This window comes from Bos grunniens, chromosome 11 (genome assembly GCF_055505025.1).
Source record: "Bos grunniens cultivar Pamir isolate PY7600 chromosome 11, Bosgru_T2T1.0, whole genome shotgun sequence".
Classification (NCBI taxonomy): domain Eukaryota; kingdom Metazoa; phylum Chordata; class Mammalia; order Artiodactyla; family Bovidae; genus Bos; species Bos grunniens.
This window is the reverse complement of record NC_141175.1, coordinates 1,078,105-1,095,944: the sequence shown is the minus strand read 5'-3', so window position 1 is coordinate 1,095,944 and position 17,840 is coordinate 1,078,105. Positions and strand designations below refer to the sequence as shown.

The 17,840-nt window shown below is 61.4% G+C and overlaps 1 protein-coding gene across 16 annotated transcripts in view; it reads left to right on the top strand.

The window, feature by feature from the left end:
• EHMT1 (euchromatic histone lysine methyltransferase 1) overlaps nt 1-16,681 on the top strand; it is a 108,959-nt gene extending 92,278 nt beyond the window's left edge. For all 16 annotated transcript variants that reach the window (XM_086323939.1, XM_086323937.1, XM_086323938.1 and 13 more), the window contains 11 exons: nt 1,122-1,223; nt 2,377-2,481; nt 7,474-7,628; nt 8,291-8,458; nt 8,557-8,701; nt 9,035-9,112; nt 9,748-9,863; nt 10,974-11,060; nt 11,811-11,889; nt 15,289-15,464; nt 15,539-16,681. In XM_086323939.1, coding sequence (XP_086180065.1) covers nt 1,122-1,223; nt 2,377-2,481; nt 7,474-7,628; nt 8,291-8,458; nt 8,557-8,701; nt 9,035-9,112; nt 9,748-9,863; nt 10,974-11,060; nt 11,811-11,889; nt 15,289-15,464; nt 15,539-15,704 — 1,377 coding nt within the window. In that variant the 3' untranslated portion in view covers nt 15,705-16,681. The remainder of the gene's footprint in view (nt 1-1,121; nt 1,224-2,376; nt 2,482-7,473; nt 7,629-8,290; nt 8,459-8,556; nt 8,702-9,034; nt 9,113-9,747; nt 9,864-10,973; nt 11,061-11,810; nt 11,890-15,288; nt 15,465-15,538) is intronic.
• The last annotated feature ends 1,159 nt before the right edge of the window (nt 16,682-17,840 follow it).

Sequence of the window (17,840 nt, the reverse complement as noted above, 5' to 3'; positions counted from 1 at the left end):
TGACCCTGACCACGTCGTAGTTGCGTCCAGCGTCGGAGGATGAAGGCCTGCAGCCCGAGGAGACGTTTGAGCCGGTGAACAGATGAGAGCGAGTCCTGCCTCCACAGAGAGCACACACTGACACACACGGAGAGCACATGCGAACACACGGAGAGCACGTGTGAACACAGAACCCATGAACACACCCTGACACAGCACAGTGACCATGTAGGCCACACACTAACATGGAGAGCACATGTGAACACACGGAGAGCACACAGTAATACAGAACCCATGAACACATGGAGAGCACACCCTAACAGCACAGTGACCATGTAGGCCACACGCTAATGTGGAGAGCACATGTGAACACGTGGAGAGCACACGCACCAGGCGGGAGCGAGCAGGGTGAGGGCGCGGCAGGCGTGTGGTGAACGGGAGTCAGGCGTGGCAGGCGAGGGCGCAGAGCACTCAGAGGCCAAGAGGGGATGTTGCCTTTGTTTCTAGTGTTGGGAACGGTTTCTTCAGCAGGACACAAAAAAGTACAGAAGAGACTGACACTGCTGAGAACGTTAGAATTCAGGATCTCCAGGCCTTCCCTGGAGGTGCGGTGGTTAAGATTCGACCTGCCAGTGCAGGGGTGCAGGTCCAGCCCCTGGTCAGGGAGCTGAGATCCCACATACCTCATAACCACGAGACGGTAACACAGAGGCAGTGTTGCAGTGAATTCAATAAGGACTTTTAAAAATGGTCCATAGCAAAAAATGAAAAAGAGATTTCCACATTTCTGTGGGACAGAAGATGCAGAGAGGTGGGAGGGACTGCAGTGTGGAGGGCCTCCTGCAGGTGGAGGGCGGCCATGTGTAGTGAGAGCCTCGGGTGGCTCCCACCTGCGAGTGTAGATCAGGCCGGTGCTCCCCCCGGTCTGCCTTAACTCGGGGGGTGGGGTGGGGGGGTGGGCGGTGGCTCTGGTGCTGGGTGTTCCGTGGCTGAGGTAGATTTAGGTTCTTGGGAGGTGGAGACAAAGGCCAGCCAGCAGCCGCGCCGGCTGACGTGCTCTGAGCTCAGTCGCCGTGGGGCGTCAGGCAGGGCGAACTCAGCGCCCTGGGGCTCCTGGGACCTCAGCGGCTCTCGTGTTACAGGACGCAGAGGGCTCGACCTGTTTGCACCTGGCTGCCAAGAAAGGCCACTACGACGTGGTTCAGTACTTGCTCTCAAACGGACAGATGGACGTCAACTGTCAGGTGCGCACCCCGTCCGCTCGTGATGCCGCCCCGGGACCCAAGGCGAGGCCTCGAGGTGGTCCTGGCCCCGCCTGTCCTCTGGGGCCACCTCTGCAGGGCCTGGAGACCTGGCCGCTTCTCCCCAGCCCCGTCCGCCTCCTGGCCTGCTCCCCGGCCGCCTAGAGGCCCGTCTTCAGGCAGTGCTGCTCGAGCGGGGCCCAGCCTCCGTGGGCCGAGCTGCCCTGTGGCTTCTCGCCTTCCCTCCCAGCGCTGGCTGTTGTTGGACGTTCTGTCTCTTCCCGTGTGTTTGCTTTGCGTCTGTCTGTCTGTCCAGCTGCTCTCAGGACCTTGGGGTGTCCTGCAGTGCTCAGCACAGAGCAGGTCCCGTGTATGTCTCCTGACCTGTGAGGGGCTGGGGGAGAAGGCGAGGGTGCAGGGAAGGGTCCTCCCAGCTCTCAGGGGCGTCTTCCCACCCCTGGGACCCTGCCCGTGGGCGCGGCTCCCCGAAGTGCGGCTTGTGCCCCTGCAGGCCCCGTTCCCTGGCTCAGGTCCGTCTCCCGCCCGGCAGGCTGGGCTGTGCTGCCCTGCCGTGTCCCCAGTCCCGCCGCAGGCCTGTGGGCACCGTCTCACTTCAGTCGTGGAGGCCGAGTGCGTCCACAGGAAGACGTGGCAACTGGAGCAGGCGGCAAGTTGTGTTGGCAGGAACTCAGCCTCTGGCCACCAGAGGAGGAATTGGCCACTTGGTCCTTGTTGGCTCAGAGCCGCTCCTGGTTTAAATAAACCCCCAGGACCACCGAGTGGGGTGGGGGCAGGGTAGAGGGGCAGCGGGCTGGGCAGGACCGTGGCCTCGCTGGTGGGCAGGGTCAGCTGGGTGGGCTTCTGCCCCCTGCGTTCCTCACGGCCTCCTCGGTCCCTGATCTGGTGTCTGTAGTTCATGCCTCATGCGTGGTCTGTCCTGGGACCACCAGGTGGGCAGGTGTGTGGCCTGCCTGCACTCACCAGGGTCCCCGGGCAGTGCTGTGAATCTCGGTTTCCTTTAGCAGGACGGGGCCTCGGGTTGGGGCCCCCACTCCTGCCCCCTCCCCGGGGCCACTTCTCAGGTCCTGAGTGGTGGCTCTGTGTCTCCTCACACATCCAGGGGCTGTGACAGGTTTTCCTTTTTCTTTGAAACTAGGATGATGGTGGCTGGACGCCCATGATCTGGGCCACTGAGTACAAGCACGTGGACCTCGTGAAGCTGTTGCTCTCCAAGGGGTCTGACATCAACATCCGGGACAACGTGAGTCTCCCCGGCAGAGGCCCTGGAGGAGGGGCGGACGCAGGGTGGCTGCAGGCACTTCGTGGAGGCCTCGTTCTAGCGCCTGCCCTGACCTCTTCCCATCCAGTCGCCAGCGTGTGCTGACCCAGCGCGGCCTCCTGTGTCGGTCAGGAGTTAGGTGTGACCCAAGCGGCATAGGCCCTGAGACCCGCCCTGGGTGGAGCCGTGTTTCCAGAGGTGTAGAGACACTGACTCCTGTGTGTGTGGTGGGGATGGCGGGCCAAGGCATGCCACCCCTGGGCCGAGGTGCTGAGGCACCGGCCTCTCTGGAAATAGCCTTGGGCTGTGTGTTGGTGGGGCAGTTTGCTTGCGGGCAGCACCGGGCACTTGTGATGAAGTTGAAGGGGAGTCTGATCTCCGGAAGGCTTCGGGGGTCCTAGGAGCAGTGGGTGGTGGGGCTGGCAGAGCTGGGGGGCTGTTCTGGCATGAACCTGTGTGCTGCCTCCCAGGCGAGGGACAGGGTTCCCGGGACACGGACGGGCTGTACTCCTGGAGCTGTGTCCACCTTTGCAGAGTTACCAGAGCCGTAAGTAGGAAGCTGGCCACAAGCTCATGGCTTTAATGATGGATTAAGGCAGGAAGGCTCACCCACTTCTCTGCTCAGAGCCCCGAGTGGACCATGTGAAGACAGGATGGGAGCGGTGGCTGCTTTGCAAGAAGACCCTCCCCACAGAGACTGGGAGCAGTAACCCCCACCAAGGGCAGTGCTGGCTGGGGGTGTCTGCCAGCTCCACAGAGCTGGGCCCCAGGACCAGAGATACGCCTTTAACTGGAAATACCCACACAGACAAAATATACACAGACATAACCAGTGCTCTTAACCAGACATACCAGATACCTGAGAACCAGCCGTCTTTAGCAGACTTAACTGGTTCTTCTTAACCAGACGTGAAAGTGAAAGTGAAGACGCTCAGTCGTGTCCGACTCTTTGCGACCCCATGGCCTGCGGCCTTCCAGGCTCCTCTGTCTGGGATACATAACCAGCCCCCAAACCGGACACAGCCAGGCTTCTGCCTTCTGTTCCCGAGTGGGCCTCTCAGCCTTGCTCCTTGCAGTCCCGCCCGGGTGCCGGCCTGGCTGCCTCTCTGGCTGAATGGAGCTGCCTGCTCGTCCGTCCTGCGTATGGGCCGCAGCCAGGCTCCTGGTGGGGCTGCGGCCTCTCTCGGACGCTGCCAGCCCTGCAGGGGGAGTGTTTCCTGGTGGGTGACTGTGACTGCTCCACGCTCTCCTCAACATGCTGGGTCTTTCTCTTCGTTTCAGGTCTTTTGATCATTTTTTACTGGATTGTTTGTCTTACTCTCAAGTTTGGAGAGTTTCTGTATGTTCTAGGTGGAAGTCCTTTGTCAGATAGTACGTTCTGTCCCTCTCAGTTCAGTTTATCAGTCATTTTCTCTGTGTGCTGAGTTGCTTCAGTTGTGTTGACTCTCTGCGACCCTGTGGACCATAGCCCACCAGGCTCCTCTGTCCGTGTGATTTCCCAGGCAAAGATCTTGGAGTGGGTTGCCATTTCCTTCTCCGGGGGATCTTTCCTTGCCGGGAATGGAACCTACGTCTCTTATGTCGCCTGCGTTGGCGGGTGGGTTCTTTATCACATGTGAAATCCCTGCCCCACCCAGACACTCTGTAGGTTGGGTGTTAACGCTAGTGCAGGGTAGGAGGTGGGGTTGGGCTCTCTTCTTGGCTTGCGGGGGTCTCACTGTTGCGGCAGTGTGCGTAGGAAGCGGCCTTTCCTCCTCGATGGGCTCTGCCCTGTGGCCGCGCTGGGCCCCCCGGGCCTGGGCCCTGTCCGAGCTCTGGGCCGCGCCCTCCTGACGAACGTCGCTTCAGGGCCTGTGAGGAGAACCTCCCAGGAGCCGCTTCCGTTTCTCCCTCCCCAGCTTCCTGCTGTTCCTCTCATGTACTTTACTAAATTTTGTTTAGGCAGCGGTGGGCTCTGGGAGAGGCTGTGGCGATGAGCCTGGTGTGCAGCTCCCGGAGTCTCCTCTCCCTCAGGCCCGTGTGTCCACTGCCATTTCCTTCTGTGTGTCTGAGGTCCGTCAGCATTTCCCGCCATGCTGGGTGGCTGGTGGTGAAGTCTCAGCTTCTTAATGCCTGCAGAGTCCTTTCCCTCGCTTTTGAAAGGTGTTCTGGGTGAAGAGTTGTCAATGGCGGTTGGTCTCAGCGCTTCCCTGAGTCCTGGCTCCACTTGTCTCCAGCGGGAAGGCCTTGCTGGCGGCTGTTCTTGGTTTCTCCGTGTGTCATGTGCCTCTCTACTCTCGGGTTTTTTAAGGTTGTCTCTTTGTTACCGGGATTTGGTGATCTTACTACAAGGTGCCTGGTGGTGTGTGCATGCAAGTGTGCATTCAGGGTTCATGGACCCCCCTGGGTCTGTTGTAGGGGGCTTTACCAACCTGGAAGCTTCCCGCTCACTTCTTTCAGAGCTGCCTCTGCCCCACCCCCCTTGGGGAGGGTCTGGTTCCGTGTGTTTGAGAATCTGTCGCAGTGCTCACTGAAGCGCTTCTCATTTGCTGTGATTATTTTTCACCCTGGACGTGTGCCTCGCTGGTCTTGGGCTGTGTCGAGCTCACTGGCCTCCTCCACTGTGCTGTGCGTCGGTTCTGCCCAGCGTGCTCTCCCCTCGCGCACTGTGGCCGAAGCTTGGAACCCTCTGCAGGGCCTTCTCGGTACTTCCTGAGGCGTGTCTCCTGAACGCAGTTGTCCAGCTTCTCTGAGCTTGCTGGTCTGCCCCGTGTGCCGTTTCTGGCTTTGGGTAGTTAGTTGGCTTTGCTGCTCATGGGTCTGGTTTCCCGAGCCTTTGCCCGTATGGTAAGCTGAGACCCGACGCAGGACGTATGAGCTCACCCTGCTGGGAATCTGTCTTTAGCCGCGTTCCCAGTGCAGCGGTGTTACTGGGAATGGCCCGATCACGTGGGGCCTTGCTTTCTAAGTTTGTCAGGTGGTCCGAGCAGGTCTCAGCTGAGGCTGGTCATCCCTACCCTGTGGGGCCAGCACTGAGCCTTGTGCACCGGTATGTCCTTCTGGAGGCCCGGGCTTGGAATGTGCAGCCCTCCAGAGGCCTCTCAGCCCACGGCTGGCCCTCACCCCCAGCTGCCTTGGCCTGGGGCCGCCTGATCTGGAGCTGAGACGGACGGTGAGCCAGTGGCCACTTCGCTCCCCGCTCTGGGTGCAGCCCTTCACTGCCTGATGTCCAGCTCCTGAAAACTGTTCAGCCGCATTTCCACCGAGGTGTGGGTGGGGGTAAACCTGTTGTGGCCCCTCTTGCCCCTCGTTCACTAAACACCCACCAGACGTGTGGACCTGTCGTAAGGTAGCAGGGCCCGGGCACCTTCTCTGACCACAGGCCTCGGAGCTGGGACAGGCTCAGTTCTGCTGATAAGGTCGTGGGCGCTATAGGCCCCTGGGCGGCTCCGATTCACTGAGGAGCCCACAGGTGTGCGGCGGGTAGACCCTGGGGCTGGGGCCTCTGAGAGCGACGTGGGGAGAGGAACCTGGGACAGACAGTGGGTCGGCGCTTCGCTTCCTCTGTGGACTCAGCGAGGCGGGCAGGCCCGGCCTCAGCTCCTGCTCCACTGCTGTCCTCTTGAGGCGGCTGAGCCGGAGGCCTAGGGCGCCCAAGCTGTGGGGTGGGCGCTGGGGGGCACGGCCCGGCCTCCAGGACGTGCTGCGCCCTCCGCCCACACAGCAGAGAGCGGAGGCCACAGCCCTGAGGCCAGTGGCCAGAAAGGGCAGCGGGAGCATCGCTGGGCGAGTCTGCAAGGGAGGCGGGGCCGGGGCGCAGCCGGGGCCAGGGCGCCCTGCTCTGGGAGCCTGCTCGGGCCTCTGTGGCCGGCTCTCTGTGCCTGGGCCCATGTGCGGCAGGTCGGATGTTCTGTGGTTCTCATTTAGACGTTGTCTTGACTTTTAGGTTTGCTCCTCATTGTTACCCTATGTTGTTTTTTATTTACCTTTCCTTTTCACATTTGTGTTTTTTTTAAGATTGTAGTCTTCTAACAGACTCAACATGGTAGATTATATCACATGTATAATCTATATGTGATAAATTGTGTATTTTACATATGGCACAGGTACTTCAAAATTTTTCTTTGCCTCATTTGGAGTTTTTTTTTTTTTTTTTTTCAGTTGTTTTTATTTATTTTTCTTTTTTTAAAAAATTTAATTTAACTTTATTTTTAAACTTTACATAATTGTATTAGTTTTGCCAAATATCAAAATGAATCCGCCACAGGTATACATGTATTTCCCAACCTGAACCCTCCTCCCTCCTCCCTCCCCTACCATCCCTCTGGGTCGTCCCAGTGCACTAGCCCCAAGCATCCAGTATCGTGCATTGAACCTGGACTGGCATCTCGTTTCTTACATGATATTTTACATGTTTCAATGTCATTCTCCCAAATCTTCCCACCCTCTCCCTCTCCCACAGAGTCCATAAGACTGTTCTATACATCAGTGTCTCTTTTGCTGTCTCGTACACTGGGTTATTGTTACCATCTTTCTAAATTCCATATATATGTGTTAGTATACTGTATTTATGTTTTTCCTTCTGGCTTACTTCACTCTGTATAATAGGCTCCAGTTTCATCCACCTCATTAGAACTGATTCAAATGTATTCTTTTTAATGGCTGAGTAATACTCCATCGTGTAGAGTTTTTAGTCTTTTGTGAAATAAAGTTTTAATTAGTCAGATTTGCCTTTTTCAAATCTTATACAAGCATCACTCTATTCTACAGTCATAACTAACTGTGTTTCAAAAGGAACGTAATTTCAAAAAGCAGGTAAATTGGCCCTCGATGGCATGTCGTGCAGGGTGTAGCCCAATTCAGGAGGATGTTTTCTGTTTTAACCTACTCTGCACTATATCGACGTACGTTTTAATAAAAACAAGACAGAATGGCAGGAAGCCTTTGTTGGGTGGCCGCAGGGCCCTGGGGCTCACCCCCGTGTCCCCCGCTCAGGAGGAAAACATCTGCCTGCACTGGGCGGCCTTCTCAGGCTGTGTGGACATCGCCGAGATCCTGCTGGCCGCCAGGTGCGACCTGCACGCGGTGAACATCCACGGGGACTCGCCCCTGCACATCGCGGCCCGGGAGGACCGCTACGCCTGTGTCGTGTGAGTGGCTCCGGGGCGCTGGGGACTTCCTGCGGCGGACGGGCCTCTCCCGTCAGGCCTGTGGTCAGTGTAGCTTGGGAGGATTGCGGTGAAAATCCGCCGTCCTGGTGGCTCCCAGCTCGGGGCCACGGGAGCGGCACCCTCACGAGGGCACACGGGCTACTGGGAGCCCCACTTGCCAGAGCCTTTGCTCTGCTCCAGGCGGAAGCTCAGGGCCGTGCAGCCCCGTCCTCCCTGCACGGGGGCCTGGGATGAGGGGTGCCCCTGCTGCGGGGCCTGCGCCCTCTAGGATGGGGTCCCTGGGGGCGCCGAGCTCTGGCGCCATGTCGGCCCCTCCCTGGGTCAGGCCACGGCATCGCCTGCCACGTGCTGACTGAGCTTGTGGCCAAGAGGCGTCGCTGTCCTTTGATCCCGAGGGCCCTTGAACGGAAGAGCTGAGCAAAGTTGAGAGCTGTCCCTAGTTTCCGTGCTCGTCCTGCGAAGGACCGTGCTCGTGGGGAGGCGGCTGCGTCTGCATGGTGGCTGGAGGCGTCCGTCTGCGGGCTGTGCTGTCTTGAAGTGCACGGCGGGTCCTGTTTTCACGGGTGGGCGTGCTGCGTGCGTCTCGTCCTTGAGTCTGGGACAGAAGGGCTGAGTGTCCTGTGCACTTGCTGTCCGTGCAGCCTCTTCCTGTCCCGGGACTCGGATGTCACTCTGAAGAACAAGGAGGGGGAGACTCCCCTGCAGTGCGCCAGCCTCAACTCACAGGTGTGGAGCGCCCTGCAGGTGAGCCAGGCGCTGCGGGACGCGGCCCCTGACAGGCCCACCCCGGTGGAGAAGACGGTGAGCAGGTGAGGAGCGAGAAGCGGCTGGGACCAGCCCGGGCGAGCGGCACTGGCGCGGGAGGGAGCTGGGCTTGCCCAGAGCTGACGTGCGCCCCCTGCGGCAGGGACATTGCTCGGGGCTACGAGCGGATTCCCATCCCCTGCGTCAATGGTGTGGACGGCGAGCCGTGCCCCAGCAACTACAAGTACGTGTCTCAGAACTGTGTGACGTCCCCCATGAACATCGATAGGAACATCACCCACCTGCAGGTCAGCAGGGGGCCCTGGTCTGGGCAGTTGCTGGGTGGTGGGAGGGGTTGCTGGGTGGCAGGAGGCTCGGGCCCAGGCTCGGGCTGCCATTGGCTCTGCTGGCTCGGCTGTGGCCACTCCCCCCAGCGTCGGCCCCGCTTCCCTGCGCTCTTGGGCCCGTGTGCCCAGGCCCCCAGCCCTCCCCCTCTCCTGCAAGCCCCATGTGGGGGCCCTGGTGTCCTCTCCACCTCCCTTGGGGGAGGCTGCAGGCCCTGGGTCCTGAGGACGGTCCCTGGGGCTGGGAACAGCGTGGGGCTGCGGGATGGGGCTCTGTCTGACACACTCTCCCCACAGTACTGCGTGTGCATCGACGACTGCTCCTCCAGCAACTGCATGTGTGGCCAGCTCAGCATGCGCTGCTGGTACGACAAGGTGAGTCCGCAGGCTGGGGACGGGGGTTCAGAGGGTGCCGACCGGAAGCCAGGGCCGGGGGCAGGGTGGAGCCTGTGTCCTGGCGGGGCAGGGGGTGGTGCGGCTGGGGCCAGGGCGGCATCCCCAGCCTGGCTGGAGGCAGCTGTGGGGCTGGGAGGGCGCTGCTGAGGCAGGAACCCCCCGACTTTGGTTTGGGGGCAGGAGTGGGGTGTCCTGGGTGGGGAGGGCACATAGGCCCCACATGGAGGCTGCTGGCACAGGGTCGTCATTAGGGAAGACCTCTCAGAATGGTCTCTGAAGTTGCCAGGGCCCCAGACTCTGCCTGGTGTAGCCCAGCAGCTCATGGCATGCTGGCTCCCTCCAGAATGGGGATTTGCAGAGGGGCAGGAGGTGTGGGCTGGCGGTCCTGGCAGGAGGCCACAGGGCAGGCTGCACGGGCCTCGGGAGGCTGAGAGGGTGCCGGGAAGGTGGGCAGGGGTGCCAGGCAGGGACCAGGAGAACCAGCCACGTGGACTCCTGGCCAGAGGCTTCCCCTGGCCTTCCCTGTCCTCCCGGGCGGAAGCCAGTGTTCTGGGGGCGTGCTCATCTGTGGAGGCCTTGCTGTGGGTGGCGACTGCTTCTCGTGTCTGCCCCAGGACGGCCGGCTGCTGCCAGAGTTCAACATGGCAGAGCCGCCCCTGCTGTTCGAGTGCAACCACGCCTGCTCCTGCTGGAGGACGTGCCGCAACCGCGTGGTGCAGAATGGCCTCAGGTGAGCCCCTGCAGCAGCCAAGGGCGCAGGGCTGGGCCCCAGGCAGTTCAGGGGCGCCCCGTGTGTCCACAGATGGGAGAACGTGTGTTTAGCGTGTGCGTGCATGTTCCTTGGCACCTTGGCCTGTGTTTCAGGTTGATGTAAAGAGCAGAAGCTGTGTATGTGTGTGTGTGTGTATGTGTGCGCGCCTGCGTGCGTGTGTATGTGCGTGTTCTTTGGCGCCGCGGCCTGTGTTACACGCTGATGTAAAGAGCAGAAGCCGTGTCGCCCCCCAGCTCAGATGTGGGTTCAGGTCACACAGCCTGAAGGCGAGAGCCAGGCCTCCCATGAGCCGCCCGTCCAGGCTCGCGAGTTTGAGCTGTGTGCACACTTGGGTCCCCTGGCGCTGCACCCTGGGTGTCGTGGAGGTGCTGTCGGGTGTAACACCTGTTGTCGCTTAGATATGTGTGTGTTTGGTCTGCTGACCACCCAGAGCCAGACTGTGGGCCTGTGGTCATGGAGCTTTTTCTGTGAAATGCTCAAGAGTTGAAAAGTCTAAGATCATAAGGGCAGATTTTCGTAATGAGCTCAGTGTTTTGGGGCCTGTTAACAGTAAGTAACTTGGCTGCACCTTGTGAGCAGCCCACGCTTCTGTGTCCTTGTGTGTGGCTGGAAGTCCTTGGGGAGGGGACAGACATACCCGTCTCCCTCGAGGGCCCTGGAACACAGACAGTAGGCGGATGCCCTGACTCTCGGGGCTGGGAGGGTACCCCCTGCCCCTCAGAGGTCAGCTCAGCCTTGCCGTTGGCACGCCGCCTGCGCCTAGCTGCATTCCAGTCGGGGCCAGCAGGCTGCTCACCCGCCTGGTCCTTGTCACAGCTGAGGTTTGGCCAGCCTGGTCCCGTGGTGGGTGCTGGGGTCACAGGGCGAGCGGGCGGGGCTGAGGTCCCCTGCGTCCTGAGGGCGTGAAGGGCGGTGCGGCGGGGCCTGGGGTCGCTCGGAGCCTCTGTTGCTCCCTCACCCGGCGCTGAAGCGTCTCCAGACACGAAGGTGGTCTTCTCTGTCCTTTACTCCTGAACCTCGAGTGTCACTTGTGAGTGGAGTGACCTGGGACGTACCCATGTTTTCCAGGGCGAGGCTGCAGCTCTATCGGACACAGAACATGGGCTGGGGCGTCCGGTCCCTGCAGGACATCCCACTGGGCACCTTTGTTTGCGAGTAAGTGAGTGCTGTTCTCCCAGGCCCTGCCCTCACGGTCTTGGAGTGGGTAGGGGGGCATCTCCCGGGCCCTGCCCCTGCGGTCTCGGGGTGGGTGGGGGTGCATCTCCCGGGCCCTGCCCCTGCGGTCTCGGGGTGGATGGGGGGTCATCTCTCTGGCCCTGCCCCCGTGGTCACGGGGTGCGTGGGGGCGCATCTCCCGGGCCTTGCCCCTGTGGTCTCGGGGTGGATGGGGGGCATCTCTCTGGCCCTGCCCCCGTGGTCACGGGGTGGGTGGGGGTGCATCTCCCGGGCCCTGCCCCTGCGGTCTCGGGGTGGATGGGGGGGCGTCTCTCTGGCCCTGCCTCCGTGGTCACGGGGTGCGTGGGGGGACATCTCCCGGGCCTTGCCCCTGCGGTCTCGGGGGTGGGGCAGCATCGGGGAGGGGCGCCAGGAGAGTCTACTGCCGTTGTGGCCCAGACTCTCCAGGCGGGGCTGCCCAGGCTGACCATGTGGCACATGCAGCGGGCAGCCCCTGCTCCATCTGCTCTTTGGCCTGCACTTCCTCCCCAGCTTGGAGCTCGTTTCAGAAGGTCTGTCAGGGTCTCATGATTCCCAGGGATGATCACTTTGGACCCCTGGTCACAGGGTTTCTGTGTCGTATCCTGAGGCCCAGGCTCAGTCCTTGTTGAGCCACAGCGGGTCGTCCTCGAGTGGGGCTCCTTCAGGTCCTCTGGTGCCATGTTCTCACCGCCCTGCCCTGACCCACAGGTACGTTGGGGAGCTTATCTCTGACTCGGAAGCTGATGTGCGGGAAGAAGACTCTTATCTCTTTGATCTTGACAACAAGGTAATGCAGCCCTAGGGGTAGGGCGTGGCGCCAGTGGGACTGTGGTGTGGCGGTGCCCACAGGCAAGGTCGGGCGGTGCGGAGGCTCGGCTGCCCTGGCTGGTGCTGGCGCTTCTGCTGGGCTCAGGCGTGTGCAGTGGGGTCACCGGGCCCAGAGGCCCTTTGCCTGTCCTGCCAGCCTACTGAGCGTGGGGCTGGGATGCAGCTCTGTAGCCTGAGCCCGCCTCTCAGCAAGGGTGGAGGCCCCGTGCGCGGGAGGAGCTTCCGTGTGCACCGAGGATCACGAGCGTGACCGGAGGGCGGTCCTCCGTGTCCCGGCTCCCTCTCAGGGGCTGGCGGGGTCGCTGGACTCCAGCTTCTCGTCTCTGGGCCCTGGTTTCCAGGGGTTTCTGATCTGGCGCAGCTGCCCTCTGCCTTGCCCTGGCTCGAGTTGCTCCTTGGTTCGTCAAGGCTGACCTGGGAACTTGCTGGAGCGCACAGGTGCTGCCAGCGGGGCCCCTCAAGTGCTTGGTCCTTCCCGGCAGCCTGAGCCTCTGAGCCCCGCTCTGTGGGTCCGGGTGAAGCCAGGCACTCACTCCCACGCCCGCCCAGCGTGGCTGTGTCTTCCGAGCGCCCTGCTGAATGGACACGGTCTCCTCATCAGTAGACGGTCCCCTCCCGGCTGGGTCACTGTTCCCGCCGTGGATGAAGGAAGCTTTTAGACCCCAGACTCCCATGGGCTGTGGGTGCTCAGGGCTCTGCTGCAAGTTCACCAGGAGTCATGTGATTGGCTAGAGGTCGTATTCGGTGCTTTTCTGCATCTGTTGAAATCCTGCTGCTGCTGCAGTCTGTCCCGTACTTGCTGGAGTAATACAGAGGGTACTTCCACTTTGTGGGCCATCACACCTGGGTTGTACTCTCACACCGCTTCCTCGGTGCGTCTTAGCTGCGATGGTCGCCTGCAGTGGCTCACGCGTGCCCCAGCATGACTTCCGGGCACCACCCCCACCTGCCTGTGGTCCGTCCGCTGTCTGGAGTCCCTGTGGTGGGTCTGTGTCTGGGGTCCCTGTGGTCTGTCTGGCGTCAGGGGTTCCTCCTGGTCTTCATCCTGCTTGCCTGTCGCCGCCTGATCCTGATTAGTTTTAGTTCGGGTTCCAAACCTGCCTGAAGGGCATCAGGGCGTAGGCTCCCTCTTCTGGGAGCGCGTGGTTGCATTGTGGGGACCGAGGTGCAGCTGCCCCCTCTGAGTCTGGCTCAGCTGCCCCTGCGGTGAGCCCAGCCTGGCCGCCTGGCCCACGGCACAGCCAGGAGCTCGACCCCCTGGGGTTCTCTGTCTGCTGCTGCTTCTGTCTCTGCTGACCAGGCTGCTGGTCTGATTGTCACAGCACTTGGCAGGCGGGTGTGTGGTCACTGTCGGGAGATGGGAGGAGGGCCTATCTGGGTGCCCCAGTGGCTCCTGGCAGAGCGCCCCTCAGAGAGACTGGCTGCCCTGCAGGCCCTCCATGCTCACGCCCGGAGGTCTCTTCCTTGTTCCGCCTAGCCCGTGTGGGCCCGGGTGTTTGGTCCTATGACACATTCATTCTGGGCATGTGACAGGGCACGGATGCACTCACAGTCCCCGCTGCTCCAGCTCAGGCCCGAGACCCCGAGCACTGGCGTTCAGAGTGCCCGCCCCGCTGGGTGCCTGCATCCTGGAGTGCTGGTGTACAGAATGCCCGCCCCGCTGGGCGCCTGTGTCCCCGAGCACTGACGTTCAGAGTGCCCGCCCCGCTGGGCGCATGCGTCCCCGAGCACTGGCGTTCAGAGTGCCCGCCCCGCTGGGCGCCTGCGTCCCCGAATGCTGGTGTTGAGTGCCCGCCCCGCTGGGCGCCTGCGTTCTGGAGCTCTGGTGTACAGGATGCCTGCCCCTGCTGGACACCCACCGCCACCCCACTCCCCGTCGTCCGAGGCAGCAGGGCACTTTCTGGCCTTGCTATCCAGGTGTTTCCTGGGTCACAACACTGGTCCTCCTGCTGCGGATCTGCCCATCTCCTTGCTGTTCTGGAACCTTCCAAGCGTCCACCCACCTGTCCTCTGCCCACATCACCTGGCTCCCTGGGTGCCCACACCCAGCACCTCAGAGCTGTGATGCAAGGGGTTCAAGTGGGCACAGGCTCCCTCCCCACCACGTTTGTGCTGCAGAACCAGGTGTGGGTGGTTTTTGATCAGAGACGCTTTGAAAGAGCAGAGCAATACATTCATCTGAAAAGGCGTGTTTTAAAGACCTGAGCAATGTTTGTTGCAGGAGGGCCACGGTGGTTCTTGTGGAGGGAATTTACAGGACCCGACGTGCAGTCTGGCCTTCAGGACGGGCGGTCAAGCGCCCAGGATGCACCTTGTGGGAAGCGTGGGGGGTGTCGGGGCTGGAACTGGGGACCGGTGGGCAGAGGAACCCCCGCTTGTCCCCAAGGAGTCCTGCGTCCCTGGGGACCGCCCAGGTCCTGCAGGCTCAGGCGGGCCTGGCCGCCTCGTGTCCCGGGGTGGATGCCGCGTCTGCGGAGCCCGCGCTGCTTCCTCCCACACCTGGGGTGAGGACCCCTTCTGTGGCCCCGGAGCCTCTGGTTTAGCTCAGGAAGCTTCCTTCCCGCAAGGATTCCCGTCTGTTGCCTCTGTGGACAAAGCCACAGGAAAGGGGGGAGAATTGTCCCAGTTGTGGCCCGCACCCGCTGTGGGAGGTCAGGGCCCGCAGACACGGCGGTGCTCGGGGCCCCTGCCCCTCCCCGGGGGCCCTTGCCACGTGGCCGTCCCCGGGGCAGCGTCGCTCTTGCCTTCTGGGTCTTTACAGGGGAAATGCGGCTTTCTCAGGCCTCAGCAGTGAGGCCAGACCTCTTCTCAGGGTCAGGTCAGGCCTGGGTCCTGGCCACTGTCTGCCCACGGGGTCACCACCGCCCTGAAGGCTGCTGTTGGCTAAGTCCCCTCAGGAGGGACCTGGCAGCCCCCCGCCCTCTCCCCCCGCTCCCCTGTGTCCCTCTCCCCCGTCCCCCCGCCCTCTCCCCCCACCCTCTTTCCCCGTCCCCACGTCCCTCTGCCCTGTCCCCCCGTCCCTCTCCCCTCGTCCCTCTTTCCCCGTCCCCACGTCCCTCTGCCCTGTCCCCCCGTCTCTTTCCCCCTGTCTCCCTGTCTGTCTGTCCCTCTGCCCAGTGCCCCTTGGCCCTGCCTCTCGGGTGGTGTTCCTCCCCCTCCGTCACTGGGTCCCTGAGGGGCTATGCTGCCTCGTGGTCCCCATGGACCCCGACCCCTCTCTGGGTGTCTGCGGAGCCGTCCACGTGAATCCCAGGTCTGTGCTCGTTTTCACCGAGTGGGAGCCCCGGGGCTGGGTGGGGGGGCAGGGGCGGCACCCGCGCCTGCCCCCGATGCTCAGCGCGTCGCGTCTCTCCCCTAGGACGGAGAGCTGTACTGCATCGACGCGCGTTTCTATGGCAACGTCAGCCGCTTCATCAACCACCACTGCGAGCCCAATCTGGTGCCCGTGCGTGTGTTCATGTCCCACCAGGACCTGCGCTTCCCGCGGATCGCCTTCTTCAGCACCCGCCTGATTGAGGCCGGGGAGCAGCTGGGGTAGGTGCCCGGGCGGGGGCGGGTGGGGGGCGGCCCCGGGGGCGCAGGCCCAGACCCCGGCTCTCTCTCCGCAGCTTCGACTATGGGCAGCGCTTCTGGGACATCAAGGGCAAGCTGTTCAGCTGCCGCTGCGGCTCCCCCAAGTGCCGGCACTCCGGGGCCGCGCTGGCCCAGCGGCAGGCCGGTGCCCAGGAGGACGGGCTGCCCGACACCAGCTCCTCGCCCGCTGACCCGCTATGAGAGCGCTGCCCGGCGCCCAAGTGGACGCCGTTCGCTGTGGTTTGGGGAGGACGCGGAGGCGTGCAGGAGACCGGCTGGCCTGCCCAGGGCCGCGGGGGCGGGGCCCGGCTGCGCGGGGACGCCTGGGCTCCTTGCCGGCCTCGCTGTGAGTTCCCGACGGAGGTCTTTCTGCTCCACGTTTCTCGTCTCCCCTCGCGTGTCGTCGCTCCCGGCTCACCGCCGGGCTGGGGGCTGCGTCCTGTCGGCCCGGACTCTCCGTGTGGCCCGCCGCGGCCCGCATGGCCGGTGCTGGCTCTGGGCGGCACAGACCCCGTGCCCACCGCCCCTGCGAGGTCAGGGCCGAGCCACTGCTGACTTTGGAGAAAACGTGGGTTTGCTTTTTAAAGAAATCCTATATCTAGTCCTATACACCAGACCTCTCACGTGCTTCTTTCCGAGGATGCGGTTTGGGGCGCAGGACGGCCATGGCCCCGGAGCACCGCACGTCCTATTGATTTCTAAGCCACATGCTATGATGATGAACAAACTGGTTTATTTTCTGCCATTATTGGACATTAGGACAAACAAAAAATAAACACAAAAACACAGACAACGGTGCTGATTCTGGTGTGGTTTCTACTCACCATGTGAAAATAAACTATCAACTGTATAAAGAGAACAAAGTGATTTTAGAATAAAACGCAGGAAAAGCTTTTTTTAAAACGTTAGTCTTGTGTGAATAAAATTGCCGTCACCTTTTGAGTGATGGCCTGCCAGGTCATATACTTTTTTTTGGCATATACTTTTTTAAATACTGTAATTAGTGCAGTAACAGTGGGTTTTTTTGTGCAACTCTTCTAAAACATTCATAATGCAGTCATGTTTATTTTTTCTGTTAAAATGTTTTTGACAGTTCTAAGAGCAGTCTTTTGGCTCAGACCATTTCTTGTTCTGTTTTCAATGAAATCAATAAAAAAAAAAAAAAGAAGTACTTTAAATGAGGCTTTATCATGGTATCATGTTTCAGCTGGTTTCTGCGAGACACCCACGCTTCCTGTGAGTGTCACGCGCGCTTGTTCCCACGCAGCCCTGGGGACCAGCGGGCAGGCCCAGCGCTGAGCCGCCTCCGAGCAGGTGGGCCTGCAGCACCCCGTCCCTGGAGGAGGATGCGGCCGCCCCTCCCCAGGCAGCCCTCACGGGGGGTGTGTCCCTGTGCATGTGTGTGGGGGCGTCTGTGTGTGTCCAGCGCTCCAGAGGCTGGGAGTGGATCTCCGGATGCGGTGACGCTGGAGTCAGACGCGGGGAGGCAGGGGACGGGCGCGGGGAGGCTGGAGATGGCAGAGCTGGGCTTGTCCCCCTCCTACTGGGCACGCCGGCTTCTACGGAACCTCTGGTCCCAAACCTCACCTTCTAACTCAGGAAGCAGCTTGAATGCTCTGCCTTTTATACACAGAAATCATTTAGATAGATTCATGTCGATATATGGCAAAACCAATACAATGTTGTAAAGTTAAAAAATAAAATATAAACAAAAAAGAAATCATTCAGAAAGACGTTTTCAGACATTTGTCCAGAATTTGCATTTTGCAGACAGTCCAAGCAAGGTGTTTTCCCTGTGGACGGGGACCGAGGCCCTGTGTGTGGAGCCGGGGGACTGAGCTGGGACTGGTCTGTGTGAGAAGCCCTCTCCTCCCTGGGGACTTGCTGCCTTTCTCTTCTGGGGGCGCCTGGACCCCAGCAGGGGCTGTGCCGGCTGGAGGGCCTACCTGCAGCTGGGCCTCAGGCTGAGATCACAGCCTTCTTTGCCCCTCGGATCAGGCTCCGAACCCGGGGGCCAGAGGTGTCTGCTGGTTCTGTGCTGGGGCAGGGCCAGTGCCCAGACAGCTTTGTTGACCCGAGATGCAGTCCAGTCACAAACTTTGGGGTGTAAGGGAGGCCTGTGGGGCGGGCTTCCCCACGGGGCGTTCTGGCAGCGGGTGCCGGGCAGCTGTGTGTGTTCCTTGGTCCTGTGGGGTCTGCACCGCCCCTCGGTGCCCCCACCACCAAGACGCCTCCGTGAGGGGCTGCCCAGGGCATGGGGGCAGGCCAGAGGCCTCCCGTGGGGTGGGGGGCACATGGGTGGACTGTGAGGGGCTCACCTGGCCACTCACTCTTCAA